The 18,895-nt window shown below is 38.3% G+C and overlaps 1 protein-coding gene across 5 annotated transcripts in view; it reads right to left on the bottom strand.

Annotated features, from left to right (window-relative positions):
- Positions 1-18,895, bottom strand: part of lrp2a (low density lipoprotein receptor-related protein 2a) — a 123,965-nt gene that overhangs the window by 40,199 nt on the left and 64,871 nt on the right. For 2 of the 5 annotated variants that reach the window (XM_056271441.1, XM_056271440.1), the window contains 17 exons: positions 17,557-18,477; positions 16,827-16,992; positions 16,574-16,732; positions 16,182-16,471; positions 15,435-15,635; positions 14,980-15,003; positions 12,677-12,709; positions 12,317-12,559; positions 12,083-12,208; positions 10,013-10,132; positions 7,911-8,042; positions 6,313-6,514; positions 5,110-5,405; positions 3,138-3,804; positions 2,108-2,278; positions 1,454-1,677; positions 17-194 (listed from right to left, as the gene is read on the bottom strand). In XM_056271441.1, the coding sequence (XP_056127416.1) occupies positions 17-194; positions 1,454-1,677; positions 2,108-2,278; positions 3,138-3,804; positions 5,110-5,405; positions 6,313-6,514; positions 7,911-8,042; positions 10,013-10,132; positions 12,083-12,208; positions 12,317-12,559; positions 12,677-12,709; positions 14,980-15,003; positions 15,435-15,635; positions 16,182-16,471; positions 16,574-16,732; positions 16,827-16,992; positions 17,557-18,477 (4,153 nt within the window). The remainder of the gene's footprint in view (positions 1-16; positions 195-1,453; positions 1,678-2,107; positions 2,279-3,137; positions 3,805-5,109; positions 5,406-6,312; positions 6,515-7,910; positions 8,043-10,012; positions 10,133-12,082; positions 12,209-12,316; positions 12,560-12,676; positions 12,710-14,979; positions 15,004-15,434; positions 15,636-16,181; positions 16,472-16,573; positions 16,733-16,826; positions 16,993-17,556; positions 18,478-18,895) is intronic. The other 3 variants (XM_056271444.1, XM_056271443.1, XM_056271442.1) reach the window with 2 other exon arrangements.

Below are 18,895 nucleotides of genomic sequence, written 5' to 3' on the forward strand. Positions count from 1 at the left end.
AAGCAGATAAACGAACCGTTCGTTGTCTGCACATCTGTACTGCGTGCTGGAACACATGGGCAGACAGCGTGCAACGCCCCCTATCTGCACGGTAAGGAAGTGGTCAGGGCACTCGCAGGTGTAACCTTGACCCCCCGCTCGCAGAAGACACAGGTGAGAACAGCCTCCATTATTCACCGCGCAAGGATTCGTCACTACAGGGGAAAGATATAGTGAGAGTTATATCAGTGGTTCTGTGCTAATGGGTCAAGACCAAATATGGGTTGCAATTATTATTCAATGTTTGCAATTAAAATAAATATATTTACTATTATTCGTACAAACAAAAAAGAAAAAGATAAAAAAGTAATATAAGAAAAATAAAAAATATTGAATGCAAATAGTAATTAACTAAATATATAATGTTTAGTTGATTTTTAAGCACAGAATACATTTCAGTGTTTGGTTTTTAAGGAAATATTAAATTATTAAAATGCATTCAATGTTTGCAAATACAAGAAATATATATTTATAATATTCCTGATTATTCATGCATGAAAAAAAAATGCCCTGAAAAATCAATCAAACACTGATATTTATTTAATGTTTGAAATGTATCCAGTGTTTGCAATTAAAACAGCAAATTATTAATATTAAAATATTAAAAATGACCCTATTTCAGATTTTTTTTTTTTACTTTTGTACGAATAATAGACTAATATTTATATTCATTTTTTATTATTTCAAACATTAAAGACATTTCACTTTGATTTTTAACTAAACATTCAATGTTTGAAATGCATTAAATGTTTAAAAATAAAATAAACGTTAATTTATAATATTCTTAGGATTATTCTCTATTATTCATACAAACAAATAAAAAAGTGTTGAATAATAGGGGCAACCATACGCAAAATGTGCTTAGAATCAAAAATAAAAACATAAGAAGAATAACCGGTTTAAAAAGTGCGAAAAAATAATGCGAATAATTAACTAAGCATATAATCACAGGAATGTTACTATTATTTTAATTTCAAATATTAAATAAAGTTCATACATTAAAAACATTCCAGGACATCTTTATTTACTTTTGTACGATAAACAAATGTGGTATTGAATTGGGTCATGACACAAAGTAAAATCTGGAGAGTCAGTAGAAAACCACTGAGTTAGACTGTCTCCTCTTACAAAGAACCAGGATGTGGCTCCACATCATGTAGCTGTAGCTCGTCTTTCTAAAGAAGCCCACAGATAAAGAGTTTAAACTACCTGTCCTGGCCATTAAAGCAATGATAAAGAGTTTAGTCTTTCCTGTCTCTGAGAAAAGACAGGCGAGCAGAGACTGGCGGCATTGTGTCGGACTGTGTAAATATTGGCAGGGACCCTTAAGTGCCTCAGCGGACGTTTAAAGGAAGTGATATCGATCTGACGCCTGCGACTGCATCCCGCTCGGGTTACGCTGTCCCGGGCTCACCTATGGGCTGGCGGTAGGGATGGCACACGTGAATGTCGAACGGTCTGTGGGTGGTGTTGACGAGCGCCTCCCGTCCAGAGCCGGTGTATTTGTTGCCCTTCTCCACCGTGCGAGTGTTCCAGTCTGTCCAGTACACGGTTTCCTCGAACACCGTGATGGCGAAAGGATGCGGCAAGATACCGTCGTACACAGTGTGCCTGTGATGCCCGTCCAGATCAGAGAATCTGAGGAGATAGGGCTGTACATTATCATTTTTTGCAAAAAATAATGCAAACAAAGCTGCAATATTAACCATGTTCTCCACATAGTCAAAAACATAGATTTTTAATGTGGTATTTTGTTTTCTAAACTTATCAAAGAAATTCAAGCTACAAGTACCAAAGCACTCAGAAATTGCTAGTGAATTTCACAATTAAATGACAAAGAAACAGCAAGTATATAATCAATAATCCTAAATCCTTTATTTCTTTTCAACAAAACCAGTTTTTCAGGTTGGTTGAATTCAGTTATAATCAGTAATCTTAAATCATTTATTTCATTTCAACAAACCAGTTATTGTAGATGTTACCACATGAAGTACATTTTCTGAGTTGAACTGACTAAACATTTGTTTCAGTGTGGGCAGGATTAGATCTAAACGTGAGAAAGTCTTACTCGATGTAGTTTAGGTGAGCATCAGACCAGTACAGCTTGTCGTTGGTGTAGTCAATAGTGAGACCGTTGGGCCACTCGATCTTAGTGGTGATGACGGCTGACTTGTTATTTCCATCCATCCCAACACGTCCAATGAAGGCTTTGTCTCCCCAATCGGTCCAGTACACGTATCTGCGCAAAGATGACATTTGATTAAAAAAAAATAGAAGCTAAAACAGATGTAAAGGTCACATACACCTTCAGTTAAAAACGCTTTTAAGAGCTTAATCCTGTTCAGTTCACACAGAGTTAATCAGAGAAGTGACACCTGAATTCTATAACCAAACTCACTCCTGAATTATTATTTATAATAAATAACTCCATGTAGTGTGTACAGAACCAAACTGAACAACTGTTTATTGTTAACAGCAGGTGCACAGTATGTTGGCACTATAATTTGCTACATCTAAATTCAATTCATAATTATAATTTTTTACTTTTTTTTAGTGTGGTTCAAGTTTCTTATCTTATAGTATTTTCAAATAAAAATGGGCAAGAACAATGAATAACGATAATATATATATAAAAAATCCATAACAAAATAAATAAAAAATATTATTTTATAAAAAAATATATATATAATATAACAGGTGTCACTTTCTGAAATTTATTATAATTAATTAATTAATTAATTAATTAATAATAATAATAATATACATGCCAGGTGATACATTTATTTGCACCAAAATTCTACCGAATTTGACTGGAATGCGAGGCCTTTGACGTCAGCAAAAAATATGATTGCTCCTCCATTTTAAAAATGTTTAAGCCAATTTATTTTGTTATCCTGACTACATATGGTTTTATAGTTGGTTGCATTATTTGCGTTTTCACAATCCTATCAGAATACACTCACCAGCTGGCAACTACAGATTTAGGCAACTCACTCCTGTATTTATATTTCAATACTAAAATTTTGCAATGTGCACATGGAAACAGAGTTTTATTTTTCCATAGGTCTGCAAATGACTTCTATCATTGGTACACTCACCCAAACTTGGGATGCAGCACAATGGCTCTGGGATTCTCAAAGCAGTACGTGTTATTAACATCCACACAGTGTTCTGCCAACTTCCTCACAAACCGCCCATCAAGCTCCGACACTTTCATGCAGTCGAGAAAGCTGTCGACCCAGTACAGCTTCCTCCCGACCCAGTCGACCGCCAGGCCTTCTCCATGCAAAAGCCCGTTCACCACCACCTCTCGGCCCGTCCCGTTAAAGAACATCCGCTCCAACACCCTCCGACTCACGTCAATCCAGTACAAGCGTTTGTCGACTCGATCGAAGTCCAGAGCGACCACGCTGCTGAGGCCTTGCAGGATGAGAGAATAGGCCTCGCCATCCGTGGAAAGATTGCGCAGATAGTAGCGATTGCTAAAGATCAGGTACGGGGTGATGTTGCTGTTCTGCCTGCAGCTGCGGCCGTCGGGTTCACGGAGGAAGCCTGGCGCACACTTACACACGTACGAGCCCATGGTGTTCTCACACACCTGACTGCACACGCTGGGAGTGACCGAGCACTCGTCCACATCGTCGCACGTTGTGTTATCGGACATGAGGCGATACCCGGGACGACAGGTGCAGATGAAGCTGGTGGGAGTGTCGGTGCAGTTGTGGTCGCAGTGGTGCATGGACGGGTCTGTGCACTCATTGATGCCTAAAACAAAACAAAAACAGACAATCTGAAAAGTGCATCTGAAGAGGTGTGATTTTGGGCCCTAGAGGTGTCTTGACATGTGTGCTTATTTCTGTTACTTATAACATTTTCATGGCAAAAGTCCGATTACACTGTATTCATCACAAAATCTGCTACAATAATATGTGAGCAGCATGTATGTAAAAGTTTGTAGTTTTGAGAAAATTACATTTATGTGTGTTTTGTGAAGAAAAAAGTCACTGAAATAAGGCCATAAAACCCATACTGAACATTTGTTCACAAGACCTTTGAGAACTGGATCTTGTAGCCTAGAATGTATGCTTCGAAACGATGTGAAAATCACCCTGCCCACTCATTCACATAAAACAATATAGTGATTAAACATTTGTAAGATGTTTGTGTCACGATTGCTGTATGCGGGAGACGTGAATCGTCAAGAATATTGATGTGTTTCTAATTCAGGCTAATTATGCATTTGGTAAGGCTGTCAGTCAATATAAACTTCTAGTCAAAAGTTATAATATAATATGATTTTTTTATGTTTTTGGAAGTTTATTATGCTCACATAAGCTGCATTTATTTGATCAAAAATGCAAAAATTGTGAAATATTGTTTTCTATTTGAATATATTTTAAAATGTCATTTATTCTGTGATTTTCAGCATTACGCCAGTCTTTAGTGTCACATGATCCTTCAGAAATAATTCTAATATGCTGATTTACTGCTCAAGAAACATTTATTTTTATTATCAATGTTGAAAAACATTTTTGCTGCTTGATATTTTTGTGGAAACTGTGATACACTATCAATCAAAAGTTTGGGGTATGTAAGATTTTAAAGAAAAATAATGCTTTTATACAGCAAGGATGCAATAAACTGATCAAAAGTGACAGTGAAGACATACTACAAATAAATACTGTTCTTTTGAACTTTCTGTTCATCAAAAAATGTAACATGGTTTTACTGAGCAGCAAAAACTTGAGTTGTTGACACAAGACCAGCTGCAATCAGATCAGTCACGAATGAATCATTCAGTGCGATTCGCAAACCGATTGAACAAGTTTACTAAAAATAATCAATTCATTCATGAATCTGACATCACTACTCGAAATAATGAGTAGCGATATGTTTTTATGAAATATAGTGGAGTGAAAAATATATTATAATGCTTTGGAATGTCGTGAAGTAAAAGTAAATGTTTCCCAAAATACAGAATACAGCACAGCAAAGACAAAACAACTAGAAACAAGAAGCAGTCACCCGAATGAAATCTGATCACAAGTGATCACATGACACAGTGCTTACCACAGCCTTTCTCGTCACTGTTGTCGTTGCAGTCGTCACTCCTGTCACACACCTCGCTGAGTGGCACACAGTTCCCGTTGTCACAGCGGAAGTCTCCGGGTGGGCAGGTGGACGCGGGAGTCCTGCACATGTGATCCAGCTCATCAGATTCATCCCCGCAGTCGTTGTCCCCGTCACAGACGAAATCCCGCGAGACGCAGCGCCCGTTCTGACAGGTGAACTGGTGCTGTGGACATGTCGAATATGTGCAGCCCTGTTCATCACTGCTGTCTCCACAATCATTACGACGGTCACACCTAGTAGACACCAAACGCACAGCAGGGATTTATGGGAGAGACTGCTGTTTATTATTGGAACCAACTGGAACCTATGCTTACTTGATGTAAACATTGTTTTTGGTGCCAATAAAAACTTACCCCGTATAAACACTGTAAATTCATCATAAACATAAAAAATAGGATCAAATGGTAAAAAAAATATAAAAAAAATTTTTTTCCATATGTATTATTATTATAGAAAATTATAAATATATATATTAGGGCTGTCAAACGATTAATCACCATTAATCGCATCCAAAATAAAAGTTTGTGTTTACATAATATATGTGTGTGTACTGTGTATAATTATTTTGTATATAAATGCACACACGTATATATTTAAGAAAAATATGTTATTTATATATAAAATGTTTATATTGATATAAAATCTACATTATATATATAGGCTACATTCAGTCTATATACAGTATATACATGCAAATATTTCTTAAATACACATGCATGTGTGGGTATTTATGTATTAAAAATAATTATACACAGTACACACACATATATTATGTAAACACAAACTTTTATTTTGGATGCGATTAATCGCGATTAATCGTTTGACAGCCCTATATATATATATTTTTTTATAATAAATACAATTAGTTACAATTATAATGCAATGCATTTTATATTTTTATTATTATTATTGATATTATTGATATATAAATAGTAGTAGTAGTTTAATGGGCATGCAGTTTTTATGGTGTAAAAATAATAAAACAATATTTAAAAATCAATTCTGCATATCAGAAACTTAAATAATGGGCTTCTCAAAGCGGCTGGTCTGCACATAAATTGCCTATGAGGATGTTGCATTCTTTGCATCTCTTACAATACATCTGTAGGTAGCCTTTTTTGCTTTAAATGCAATTCTAACCTGTAGGAGATGCGGATGCAGAGGCCGTTGTTGCAGGTAAACTCGTTGGTGGAGCAGGACCTGCGAGTGCAGTTCTGGTGCTCATCGTATGCGTCCGAACAGTCGGCGTCTCCGTCACACACCCAGTCCCTCGGGATACACTTCCTCTGAGGAGGCCTGTTATTCATACAGGTGAACTCTTGAGGAGAGCAGGTGCGATTAGCTGCGAGACAAAACAAAAAATATATACAATTTTGTCTGCAAACAAATAGTGTGGCGTTGAATTCCATTTTCATGCTTTTTAGAGTGTCATACTTCACAAGGTTAGTGGAAACAAGAAGTCAAATCTCAATAAGAACTCAAACATTTCTCATCAAATTCCTCTATATTATCAATCTATTAACAATGACATCCACATTCAATGTACAGCTCTTTAATCTTACTGTATGTCAACAATTATCTAATTTGTGTCTATTTGGGACTTTTTTGATACTTTAAGTGAGAGCTCATCAGGTATGACAGAGCAACCTCTTGAGAACTGGAGAGAACAGAGAGAGTTTAAGAGCTGATCCATGCAGCGAGAGCAGCCAGCGAAGACACTCACAAAGCAGTGAGTGAGGCAGGAGAAATTAGGAATGCAGACTCCTTACACAGAGGCTTCAGACCTCAGCCATGAGCTATACAGGTGAAACTCGAAAAATGAGAATATCGTGCAACAGTTCATATATTTCAGTAATTCAAATTAAAAGGTGAAACTAATATATTAAGTATATTTAACTATACATATGCATGATTATACTTTTCAGAGGGCTGACATTTCTGTATTTAAAATCCTTTTTTTTATTGCTGCTTTCATGTAATATTCTATTTTTCTGAGATTTAGAATTTGGGGTTTTCATAAGCTTTAAGCCATAGTCATCAAAATGATAACTTTTGCACGATATTCTAATTTTTCGAGTTTCACCTGTAGATCCTCCACCCAACCACCAGCCAGTGTTCATTTCGTTGACGAAAAACTTTCGTCAAAATTTCTGTCAACGACGATAACTAAATAAAAAACAGGTTTAAATTGAAAAAAACTATGACGAACATCTATTGACATTTTTGTCAACTAATAAAAATGAGACGAAAATGTTAGGGAGGGATGATTTGGGAAGAGATCCAGTCAGAATTGTTGTCCTGCATCGTAGATGATGCGCACATTTGAATTGTAACGTGCTAATCTACCCAGTGGGACATAAATTGGCATACACTTGCTGCATGTCTCATAAAATGTAACAAAAAATGTGGGATAGTGGGAGAAAGAGAAGAGCATACATATGGATAAATATGAGAAAGCGTGACTAAGCGAAAGAGAGCTCAATAGATTCTGGTTTTCTGTGTGCACACAGAAAGCCACCTCTCAGACATCAACGCACATCTTTCACGCTTGAACGGACAAATACACAAAATTACGTCAAAATGACAGTTTTGGCGAGTTTTCATGTAAATACAGTCGGTTATGTCTTAAGTGAACGTAAACAGATATCTATAACATTTCACTATAAACAAATGAGACCTGTATCGTCAAGAGAGGGGAGTGGAATCCATTTCAGGGTTGGCCCCCGAGTAATACTGACCACAGTTGTGTCTCTCGTCCTCGTCGCTCATATCCCCGCAGTCGTCGTCTCCATCGCAGATCCAGGATGAAGCGATGCACCTTCCGTCATCGCAGCGGAACTGCTCAGAGTTGCAGGTCCTCATCATGGGGGCTGTGGGGATCAAACACACCGCAGTGAGCCGCGGATCAAGAAGCAGCAGAAGAGCGAGCAGCCCGAGGCCCATGTCTCACTCTGATATCATAGGGAACTAAGGAACATGCGGCCTACGTAATCCATTTAACCATTAAATCCCATCCTGAACAGCCAGAAACGTGGCTGAGGGCTTGGATTCCACAGGCAGAGGAATTCTGGGAGAGAATAAGCATTCCTCTCTCTAGTGTCCCGCTTGAACAAAAGACACCGAGGGGTGCTGTGATTAACGGGACAAAAGCGAGAGGATGGTGTGTGTGAGAGGAGGGGGCAGAGAATGTCAAAGGAAGGGCCGGTGTCTGTGTGAGGGCTTTTCTGCTGAACGTCACTTTGGAGGAATGTGACACACAATGGAGGGCTGGACTGACCACTGGCATCATAGACACACACCCAAACACACCAGATACCACTGAAGTGTCATTCAGAAAAGCAAACCTTTTTCATATTATTGTAGCTTCTAGTTATTTGATGTTATTGGTCATTCCTGTAATGTAGCATGTTTTAGTTTATAATACTTGTATTTCTATTTCCATAGTCTATCAGACTTTAAGATATACCCTTGATTGCAACAAAAGCCTATACATTATAAACCTATGAAGATCGCTTTTTGAAACACTTAATATTTCTTAATAAATAAAAATAACATCCACATCAAAGTAGTGAAATCATTTCAAATTCAACCCTATATTCACTTAACTGTGGTAAATGAAAATGATCTAACGCACAACCATTTAGAGTTTGGGGGTCAGAACATTTTCTTTAAAAAAAGAAAAGATATTAATACTTTTATTCAGCAAGGATGCATTAAATTGATCAAAAGTGACACTAAAGACATTTATAATGTTACAAAATATTTCTATTTCAAACGCTGTTCTTGAACTTTATTTTCATCAAAGAATCTTGAAAACAATGCATCATGGTTTCCACACAAATATTAAGCAGCACAACTGAAAAATGTTCAACATTGAAAATGATAAGAAATGTTTCTTGAGCAGCCATTCAGCATATTAGAATGATTTCTGGAGGATCATGTGACACTGAAGACTGGAGTAATGATGCTGATAATGTATTTCATATTTGATTTCATATTTATTAATTCATATTTAAAATATTATAAAATAATTTTTTTTTTTTTTTTTTTTTTTTTATAAATGCAGCCTTGAGCATCTTTCAAACACACACACACACACACACTTCTTACCTTTTGAACAGTGTATGATATCTAATATATTAAGAATACCTATATTTTTGGAACATGAAAATGAGTTGCTTAACAGGAATCACCTATATATAAATTGTATGTGTATGTAGGCAATTAAATAAATGAAAACAAAACAAAACAAATCCTTATTGTGCCTTATTGATGTGGAAAACAAAATGCATTTGTATGGTCATTTACATTAGCAAAATAAAACACATACACTAACGAATAGAACTGCTGGAGAAGAAGCTCTCAGACTCACACAAACCTTCAGTCTTTTGTGAGGGCATTTTGTCACAGACATGCTGATCTGAATTACTACATTTTAGTTCTGTTTCTGCCAACTGAACCAGTTTCTTGAACACAAGTCAGCTTCATCTTTCCACTCTCTGACTGCATGCATCACCAGTGGAGTGTAACATGAGGGGTGGGGGGCAACATCATTTCCCTCCAACTTCAATTCCCTCCATCACCATGGTAAACAATGAGGCAGGATACCCATCATTAATTCACCACCCAAAAACATGGCCAACGGTTTCCCTTGAAAAACACAGCTTTATCCTCACATCACAGTGTTTTCATAGTTCCTCCCCAGTAAAGTGGTTCAAACAGGGCCCAAAATTAACTTTTTTTCCACATATGCTGGATGAATGCCTGTAGATATATTTTTTTAAACATCTACTTGAATGAATCTGCCATTAAAGTGTAAATAGTTATGCGTAGTACTTACTGCAGGTAGTGGGCTCATCAGAACCATCACTACAGTCTGTACCACCATCACAGTACCAGTGCCCGGGAATACAGCGTCCGCTCGAACAGCGAAACTCGTTCTGGGAACATGTAGATGTGGCTGAGGAGTGAAGAACAACACTGAAGTCAAGTATACAGATGAGGGTTAACTCCATCAGTCAGCCTCAAATGGCAAACATGGGTCATAAACATTATGTAAAACAGGGTCCAAACTATCATCAAACCAGAAAGCCCAGAAAGGACAGTACCTCAGCGGCACCAGGTGGAACCGCTCACATTCATGGGTCACTAATTAACTGAAATTCCAGAAAGGCCAAGTTGAGCAACAACTTTGGCTCAAAAAGTAAAAGGAAATTATTTTCTAATGCATTTTGAGCTGTTAAACAGTTACTAATTCCACACTATAGCAGAAATAAACAACTAAAATGATTATTAATTTGGTCATTCTTCCGGTGGTTGATTAATTGATTGATTGTTTACTTATTTATTACTACTACTAAATTCCATTGGTCACATTTTTGTAACATCTACATTGTAAAGCAGCATCTAACTAAAATAGAACTATTACTTTTTTTTAGTGCTGTCAAACGATAAACATATTTAATCGCGATTAATTGCATTAATGTCATAGTTAACTCGCGATTAATCGCAATTAATCGCACATTTTTATCTATTATAAATGTCTCTTGATTTCTTTTTGTCCCATTCTTTTTTCTCATTTTAATGCTCTTATCAACATGGAAAAGTGGATCGGATTGCTTTGTGCATGTGTTTTTTTTTATTGAAAACAACATTGATAATACTGTGTTAAATTTCACACTAACATTCTCACTTGGAGCAAATAATCTCTCACACAATGTAACACTGTCCATCAATAAAAGGGTGAAAGAAATACTGACGAGGTCCTGATATTGACGAGGGGGCGGAGAATTCGCATCAGCTGTGTGTGTGTGTGTGTGTGCTTGGCCATCAATGATAGCTCAGTTCACAACGACAAAAAAATCATTTGGCAACTTTTTAAAAGTAAACTTTCCATTCAGAATCTTATTGGCATCCATTTCGGCGTCTCGCGCTCGTCATCCACTCAAAACGTAACGTTAACCAACTATTTGGCCGGCTCGCAGACCCAAACAAGTGTGTGCGGCGTGCCTGTTGTTTTGGTTCCGGTCTAGCTAGATCCGCTTGCGCTTTGGTCGACGAAGTAACAAAACGTCCTCGCGCGGCGCAAGCCATTGAAATGAATGGGTTTCATAGCGCAGCGCCACGCATGCCGCACCCTGTTGCAAAAGCATGTGAAAAAAAACTACAAAGTTTGCTAGGCCAAAAAGACCGTTAATCGCGCGATAAAAAAAATGAACGCCGTTAATAACGCGTTTACCTGACAGCCCTACTTTTTTTTGTCATTTTGACAATTATGTCAATATTTTTTGCACTCAATACTATAATAATAATAATAAATTCCTCAATTTTACATAACATGAGCTGTGCAATGTAAACCATAAAACATTAAAGCAATAAGCCCTGCGAAGCCGTGATTTACAGTGAATTGAGAACAGCTAAGGGGCGTTGTTAGGCGAACGCGGCTCAACCAATCAGAATCAAGGACCGGAACTATCCGTTTTATAATAAGTCATTAATTCACATTAGCATATTAACAAATATCAGGGCAGCTTAAAGAGATAGTTCACCAAAGAATAAAAATTCTATTATTTATTCACCCTCAAGTTGTTCTAAACATGTAGCCTATGAGTTTCTTTGTTCAGTTGAACCCAAAAGAAGATATTTTGAAGAATGTTGGTAACCATTGACTTCCATGGTATTTTTTTTTCATACTCTGTAAGTCAATGAGGACCAGCATCTGTTCGGCTACCCACATTTTTCAAAATATCTTTGTTTGTGTTCAACAGAAGAAAGAAACAACTTGAGGGTGAGAAAATGATGAATTTTGAACAGAATTTTTATTTTCGGGTGAACTATCCCTTTAACTCACCCCAGCGTGGTGACCATGTTCCCACAGGAGAGAGGGAGAGGGTGTGACAGGGAATCTCACCACAATGCGTCGGGCTCTCGTCACTGTTGTCTCCACAATCATTATCTCCATCACACAGGTACGAGCGTGGGATGCAGATGTTGGTGGTCTGGCATTTGGTGTGCTCTGGCTGGCATGTCCTCTCAGCTGTGTTTTAAAACAAGGAGAAGCCATTATGGATTGGATAAATGCTTGTAAACTGTAGGCTGTTTATAGTTGAGAAGCAACTTTTTGTAACATTGCACATAAACTTACCACAGTTCTGTTCATCTGACGTCCCGTTGTCGTAACAATTGTTTATTCCATTGCAGACATATTCCCGTGCAATGCAGCGACCATTAGTGCAGGTGAACTCAGTGTTGGGGTCGCAGGGGCGGAACATGCAGCCTGTCTCGTCACTGTTATCACCGCAGTCATTATAGTGATCGCAGCGGTAGTGATACGGCACACACCGGCCATTTCCACATGTGAACACGGTGGGCTCGCAGGTGTGAAATGCTGCCATGCACAGATAATTAAAAAAAAATCATGTTACTATGGAGAAAATGCTGAATGGATTACCAGAAACTAGTGGAACTCGCCGCCTACCTCCTCTATTTCTCTACTTTAGTTTACCTGAGAGTGAAATGAATGCTGCTGCTTGTGGGACTGCATGCGAAAGAGAGAGTGGTGCATAGTAGAAGAGGTTAGTATGTTTATGGATGGTTATTAAACTTTAGAGTCTAAGACTACTGTTCCAAATCCTAGTAAGTTGCCTTGGTGTCTGCTGACTCACATATGATTTTACAGTTTTTCTCGATTGCTTAAACACTATAACCAGGCTTTTGAACTAAAATTTCAAAACCATAATGCCATTTATCAAAAAGCACACCCATTTCACTGAACTATGAACACTATTCCCCTGTTTTGACACATTAGTCAGATTTGTTGAACTGTCACAGCAAAACTCTACACACAAATCCCTTCATTTCTCATTGCCTACACCACGTGGTCATTTAGAAAGCACTAGCATTCAAAATTGTTCACTCAAGTCAGCACAGCTTCAGCTCAGTTAGCACACAATTACCCAGGTGAAAACACTAAGAGTCAAAATTGAACACACATCAGTCAGATCCTTCAATAGATAGATAAAAGCTTATACAATCTTTTATAAAAGATAAAAATTAGTTTACTGAGTTTTGGAACAATGGATCCACAGAGAAATTAAGCAATAGGTCGAGGAGGAGGATGAGGAGGAGGAAGAGGAGGAGGAGGAGGGAGAGGAAGAGGAGGAGGGAGAGGAAGAGGAGGAGGAAGAGGAACAGGAGGAGTTAGAGGAAGAGGAGGAGGAAGAGGAGGAGGAGAAGAAGGAGGAGGAAGGGCAAGGGCAAGAAGACAAGCAGTCTCGGATGAAATTCAAGCCACTTTAGTTGGCCATGTCCTTGTCCATGGTATGACTATGAGGGAGGCTGGGCAACGAGTACAGCCAAATTTGAGTCGCTTCACCGTCGCCTCCATCATCAGAACCTTCAGGAAGGTGTGGTGGCAAACACATTTCTATCACTGAATAAGAGACAAACATTTCCAATTGTCTTTGATGAGGTTTATGTTCTTGCAAGAAAAGGCCAGCAGTCGTACAGTCACACAGAGCGGCTGCAGAGTGTGACAGTGAAGGGAGGGCATCCTTTCTCCTTTATAGTCTTGACTCCCAGAATGTTATCTTTCTAGGCCAATGATGGTATTTCAACCATACGTGGAACATTCTTAGACTTGTTCATCATATTGTATTCTTGAGTGGAGGCATGTGCCAACACTCTTTACCATTCCAATACAATTCCAGATTTGAATAAGGTTTGTGTGTGCTCTTTTACTGTCATATGATGCTCACACACATCTTACGTAAGAGTAGGAGAGAGTAAAAAAGCAAGCAACATGACTTACCAGTTTTGGAAATGTTGTTTTGAATTTATAGCACCAGTGTGTAAGACTATGTTGTAGTGTGTGTATTTTTGAGGGCTTGTGTGTCCTGTCTGAGGGCAACGTTTGGTTTTTCAGCAAGAGTGAATGGTTTTGAGTGTAGAGCTTCATTTTGACCTGAAAATAGGATGTTTGGGGAATTGGGTGAGACGTTATGGGTTTGTGTTTACTGTTTTGAGAATACGAGGCATAGTTTCAAGAAATGTGTTTAAGCAATCGAGAAAAACTGTAATACAATTTTGTGTTAGGATTCTAAGCTAACAATTCAGTCAACTAATAAGCATAAACCCAGCTAACAAAAAATGTATTTCTAAGAATGTTTCCATTAAGTTATGAAAATGTTATTTCTGAATGTTTTTTTTTATATTTTATTCTTGGTTATACAAATGTTAAGGAAACATTCCATTTTATCATTCTTCAAAAAAAAAAAAAAAGGGAATGTTACTATTGAATGTTCTCTGAACATTCTGAAACTAGTTGTTACGAACATCCAAAAATTCCATGACCGATATATAAATCAAGTTTTTGTACTAATTTTTTGAGAACATTGTTAGAGAACATATAACTTTAAACAAACATTCTATTAACATTACTGGAAGAACATTTGTTCATAATTTTAAGAGAACCTTGCCAGAAAGTTACTGTAGCTAAAGCACTTGACATAACCCATAAGATTTTCATTAAAATTCAAAAAAAATAAATAAATAGATTTTTTAAGTTCTGAATAAATCATAATTATATGTATAATTAACATAAATTGCATTGATTTTTGCATGTAGCTTGTGGCAATGCATTATGGCATTATTGTCTCTGCAAAACATACATGCAGTACTGCCTTAGAATTTGGCCAAAAGAAGATATCTTAAAGGGCAGTATAATAATGTTAACTATGTAGGCAGAACACAAGAATTTGGAACAAAGCTTTTATCTACACGTGAATAGAGGTAAGCAAGAATACACACCAAAAACGAAATGACTCTTGGATCCTGGAGCAAGAGATTTGAGCAGATTGTGCAAGTAAGAAAAAAGCAAGAAGAAGTAAATGTTAGTGAAAGATTGCGCACCAGTGCAGGAGAGGAAAATCCATTCACCGGCAAACAGAGATGGTCAGACAGCGACGGAAAGACTTAAACTTAGAGGTTTGATTGTCAACATTATGCTAAGTTGTGCACAAATATCAATTTTAAGTTTAGTTCACCCTTGAAAGTGCATCATCAATTGTCAGTTTGGGTGAATTCCTCTTGAAGTGAGCACTCTAAAGGGTGCAGATTATTGCTGTCCCACACACACCATGTATGAAGGCACTGGCACATCTTCCGAATCAATAAACTGTATTTACATAAAATCGCCCTCTATTCTGAAAAGATTTCAAGTCCTCTGTACAAGCTGACAACATGTAAGCAGCAATGCATCTCACCGCAGACTCTCTCGAGTTCATCACTGCCGTCCCCACAGTCATCATCGTTGTCGCATTTCCACTGGGCGCGGATGCAGCGGCCGTTCATGCAAGTAAACTGGCCCGACTGGCAGCGTGTCCCATTGTCAGGGATGCAGTGTTTGTTGTCGGCCAGATACCAGCGGCCCTCAGAGGGACACTGACACTCTGCTCCCTGAGGACCTGGAGGAAATAGTGTTGCATTTGAAATTAAAGTACTTAATTTCACCATTTATGTGTGTAAAAATATTTAATTTTAAAGATGGGTCCAAACATTATAACTATATGAAATATATTGATGGTTTAAAATGTATTTAATATTTAATAATAATTAAAAAAAAACAATGTAGGCTCTGTTCTAAAGCATAGTGAGCTGCCTATGTAGGCATCATAATGTGCACTCCAGATGCAAAAATAATCAAATTCTAAGGCAGCATCACATTTATCCTTTACAATCCCATAACGCAGTGCAGCAAGATAATTTGTAATAAAATCAACCCAATAACGTGGATGAAGTAAAAAAAAAAAAAAAAAAAAGTATGTATATAAATTGAATATAATTGAATACCAATAAATATTAAAATAGTTAAATCAACTTGCATTGAGTTGCTGCCTATGTAGTGTTATAAATGAGTCACCAAAAATGCAGCTCACTAGTTTTTGGAACATAGCTTTTATTTTGGAGCATACTGGCTTTAAAAATTGTTTTAAAATATGAACCTACAGTACCTGGGGTGCAAATATGGCTGCAACCACCGTTGAATTGTTCGCAGGGACTGCTGCACTGCTGCTGTTTGCCGTTGGATAGCACATGGATGTCCATGGGCCGTGATGGAAGGTTCTGTAGCATCACCCTCTGGTCGGACCCGTCATGCTTGTTTGCACGGTAGATGCTGCGTGTGTTCCAGTCCGTCCAGTAGATATGCTGACCGTACACTGTCATTGCAAATGGGTAGATGGCAGTGCTTACGATGATCTCGCGGTTGGTGCCGGTGAGTGAGCACCTCTCAATCTTCTGCCTGCACGGAGAGAAAACACCAGTAAACAGTGCAGATGAAGTGTTGATAGTTAATAATACCAATAATGTCTTGATATGAAAAATAATATTATATAGATCTTACAAACTGGCATCTGCCCAATACAGCCTCTGATCTTCATAGTCCAGCGTCAGACCATTTGGCCACACCAGACTAGTGTTGACAATCTCTGTCCTGAAGTTTCCCCCCAGAGTTGCACGCTCTATCTTTGCACTGGTTCCCCAGTCGGTCCAGTACATATATCTGACCACATACAGAAATAGAAATGCATTTAAATGAAATGAGAAAATGCCTCATTGAACATCTAAACCACAGACCTACTGAATCAGAGACTCACCCTCTGCATGGATCGAGCATGATTGCTCTGGGTCTGGGCACCTGTGCTACAACAGTCCTCTGAGATCCATCCACTGCCATGGAGCTGATGGTCTGGTTAATGTAATCACTGTAATAGATCCTCTTATTGATCCAGTCATACGCAATGCCATCAGGAGCTCCCAGATCTCCACAGAGAAGAAATCATTCAGAAAAACAAAGATATATAAACACTAGAGCTGCAAGATGAATCGTTAAAAGATTGCAATTTAAAAACCCAAGCCATATATTCCTAAATGACAGCGATTCTGGCAATATTCAAATATAAAAAATAATTAAATATATATACTCTGAGGGTTTAGAGGGCTTCTTAAACTGTTTATGCACACATTTTTGATGACTGTCAGATTGTAGAAATGCATGATCACAAATGACTCCAGAACTGAACATTTGATCCTGCTCCAATTAAAATTCAAAATGACAATAACAAACATGTGCATTTGCTGCCTGTGAAACAACTAACTTCTCCCATGCTTTCTTTCTTTTTTATATTTCACAATAAAAGAACAAGTTGGCTTATATGGTAAATTAGATCCAGATAATGTCCAGACTGCAAACTAGCCATTGTAAGATGTAAATGTCATGCAAGATACTTTGTCAAGCCAACTTTCAAAAATTGCTGCAATTAACTTTCCTTTTCTAGCTAAACCTGCATTGTCAGAGTGAATTAGGGGTTTGAATAAGCAGCTCACCTGAGGCCACCTCTGTAGCAGGAGAGGAAGGTGAAGCCAAAGTGATGAAGCTGATCTTGCTCTGGCCCGCTCCCGAGCTCTGGGTGAAATAGATCCTGCCATCCAACCGGTCAAAATCAAGGGCTATCGAAGTCCGGGGAACGTTAACCACGGGAAACGGCAGCGAGTGATCCTCTGGATCCAGCCGCAGAGATCGTACAGTGCTTTCAGTCGTGTAAATGAGGTAGTCATCCCGGGACACCACACAACTGCTGTCATCCGGAGCCAGATTCCCAAAGGCACACGAACACTTCCTCGTCTGAGTTCCCGCGATGGCGAAGCAGAAGTGAGCGCAGCCGCCGTTAGACTCTAAGCAGGGGTTGTTATTGAGCTCGTGGGCTGAGGTTGGCTGCATTCTCCGGTCAAAGATGGTGACGTCCCGCAGCATGTTGATGTTGTCTCTGATCACGAGTGGCTGGTCGGTCGCGCCTGGCTGTTTGCTGGCTTGGAAGACTTTCTTCAGGTTTCTGTCCACCCAAATTACATTCCCCTCAAACACTGTGACGCCATATGGAGTCGGATAGCGACTTCCGTACCGTACGACCTCCGTCTCGCCCCCCTCGGGCCGGACTCGTGCGATCATGTCCAGGGAATCGTCCACCCAATAGATGTATCCGTCTCGGTGGTCCAGAGCCAAACCCCTGGGGGTGATGATGCCTGAAGAAACCAGCACTGTCCGGTTGGAACCGTCTAGAAAAGCCCGCTCGATTTTGGGGGTCTGTCCATAGTCGGCCCAGAAGAGGAATCTGTTCATGGGGTCCACCACAATATGACGTGGCATGTCTACTTGGGTTTTGAGAAGAACACGACGGAAAGTGGTATTGAGTCGAATGACTTCAATGTACGTCTCGGTCAAGAAGGCATTGGTGAAATAGAGGTTTCCTGTGGAAAAACAAATAAAAGAAAGAGTAGTAGCACAAAATTTGCAACGAAAAGATAGTAGTCATGATTAAGTAAAAAGTAGTAAATGCCTCACACTATGGAATACTTCATTTCTATTTCAAATAAATGATGTTCTTTTTAACTTTCTATTCATCAAAGAATCCTGAAAAAAATGTCATGGTTTCCACAAAAAATTCTTGAGCAGCAAATCCTCATATTAGAATGATTTCTGAAGGATCATGTGACACTGAAGACTGGAGTAATGATGCAGAAAATTTAGCTATGCATCGCAGGAATAAAATTACATTTTAAATAATATTTAAATTGAAAAGTTGTTTTAAACTAAAATAATATTTCACAATATTTAAAAAAAATTCTGTATTTTTGATCAAATAAATGCAGTCTTGGTAAATGACAT

Source organism: Rhinichthys klamathensis, unplaced genomic scaffold, assembly GCF_029890125.1.
Source record: "Rhinichthys klamathensis goyatoka isolate OS25496 unplaced genomic scaffold, OSU_Roscu_1.1 h1tg000320l_1, whole genome shotgun sequence".
Classification (NCBI taxonomy): domain Eukaryota; kingdom Metazoa; phylum Chordata; class Actinopteri; order Cypriniformes; family Leuciscidae; genus Rhinichthys; species Rhinichthys klamathensis.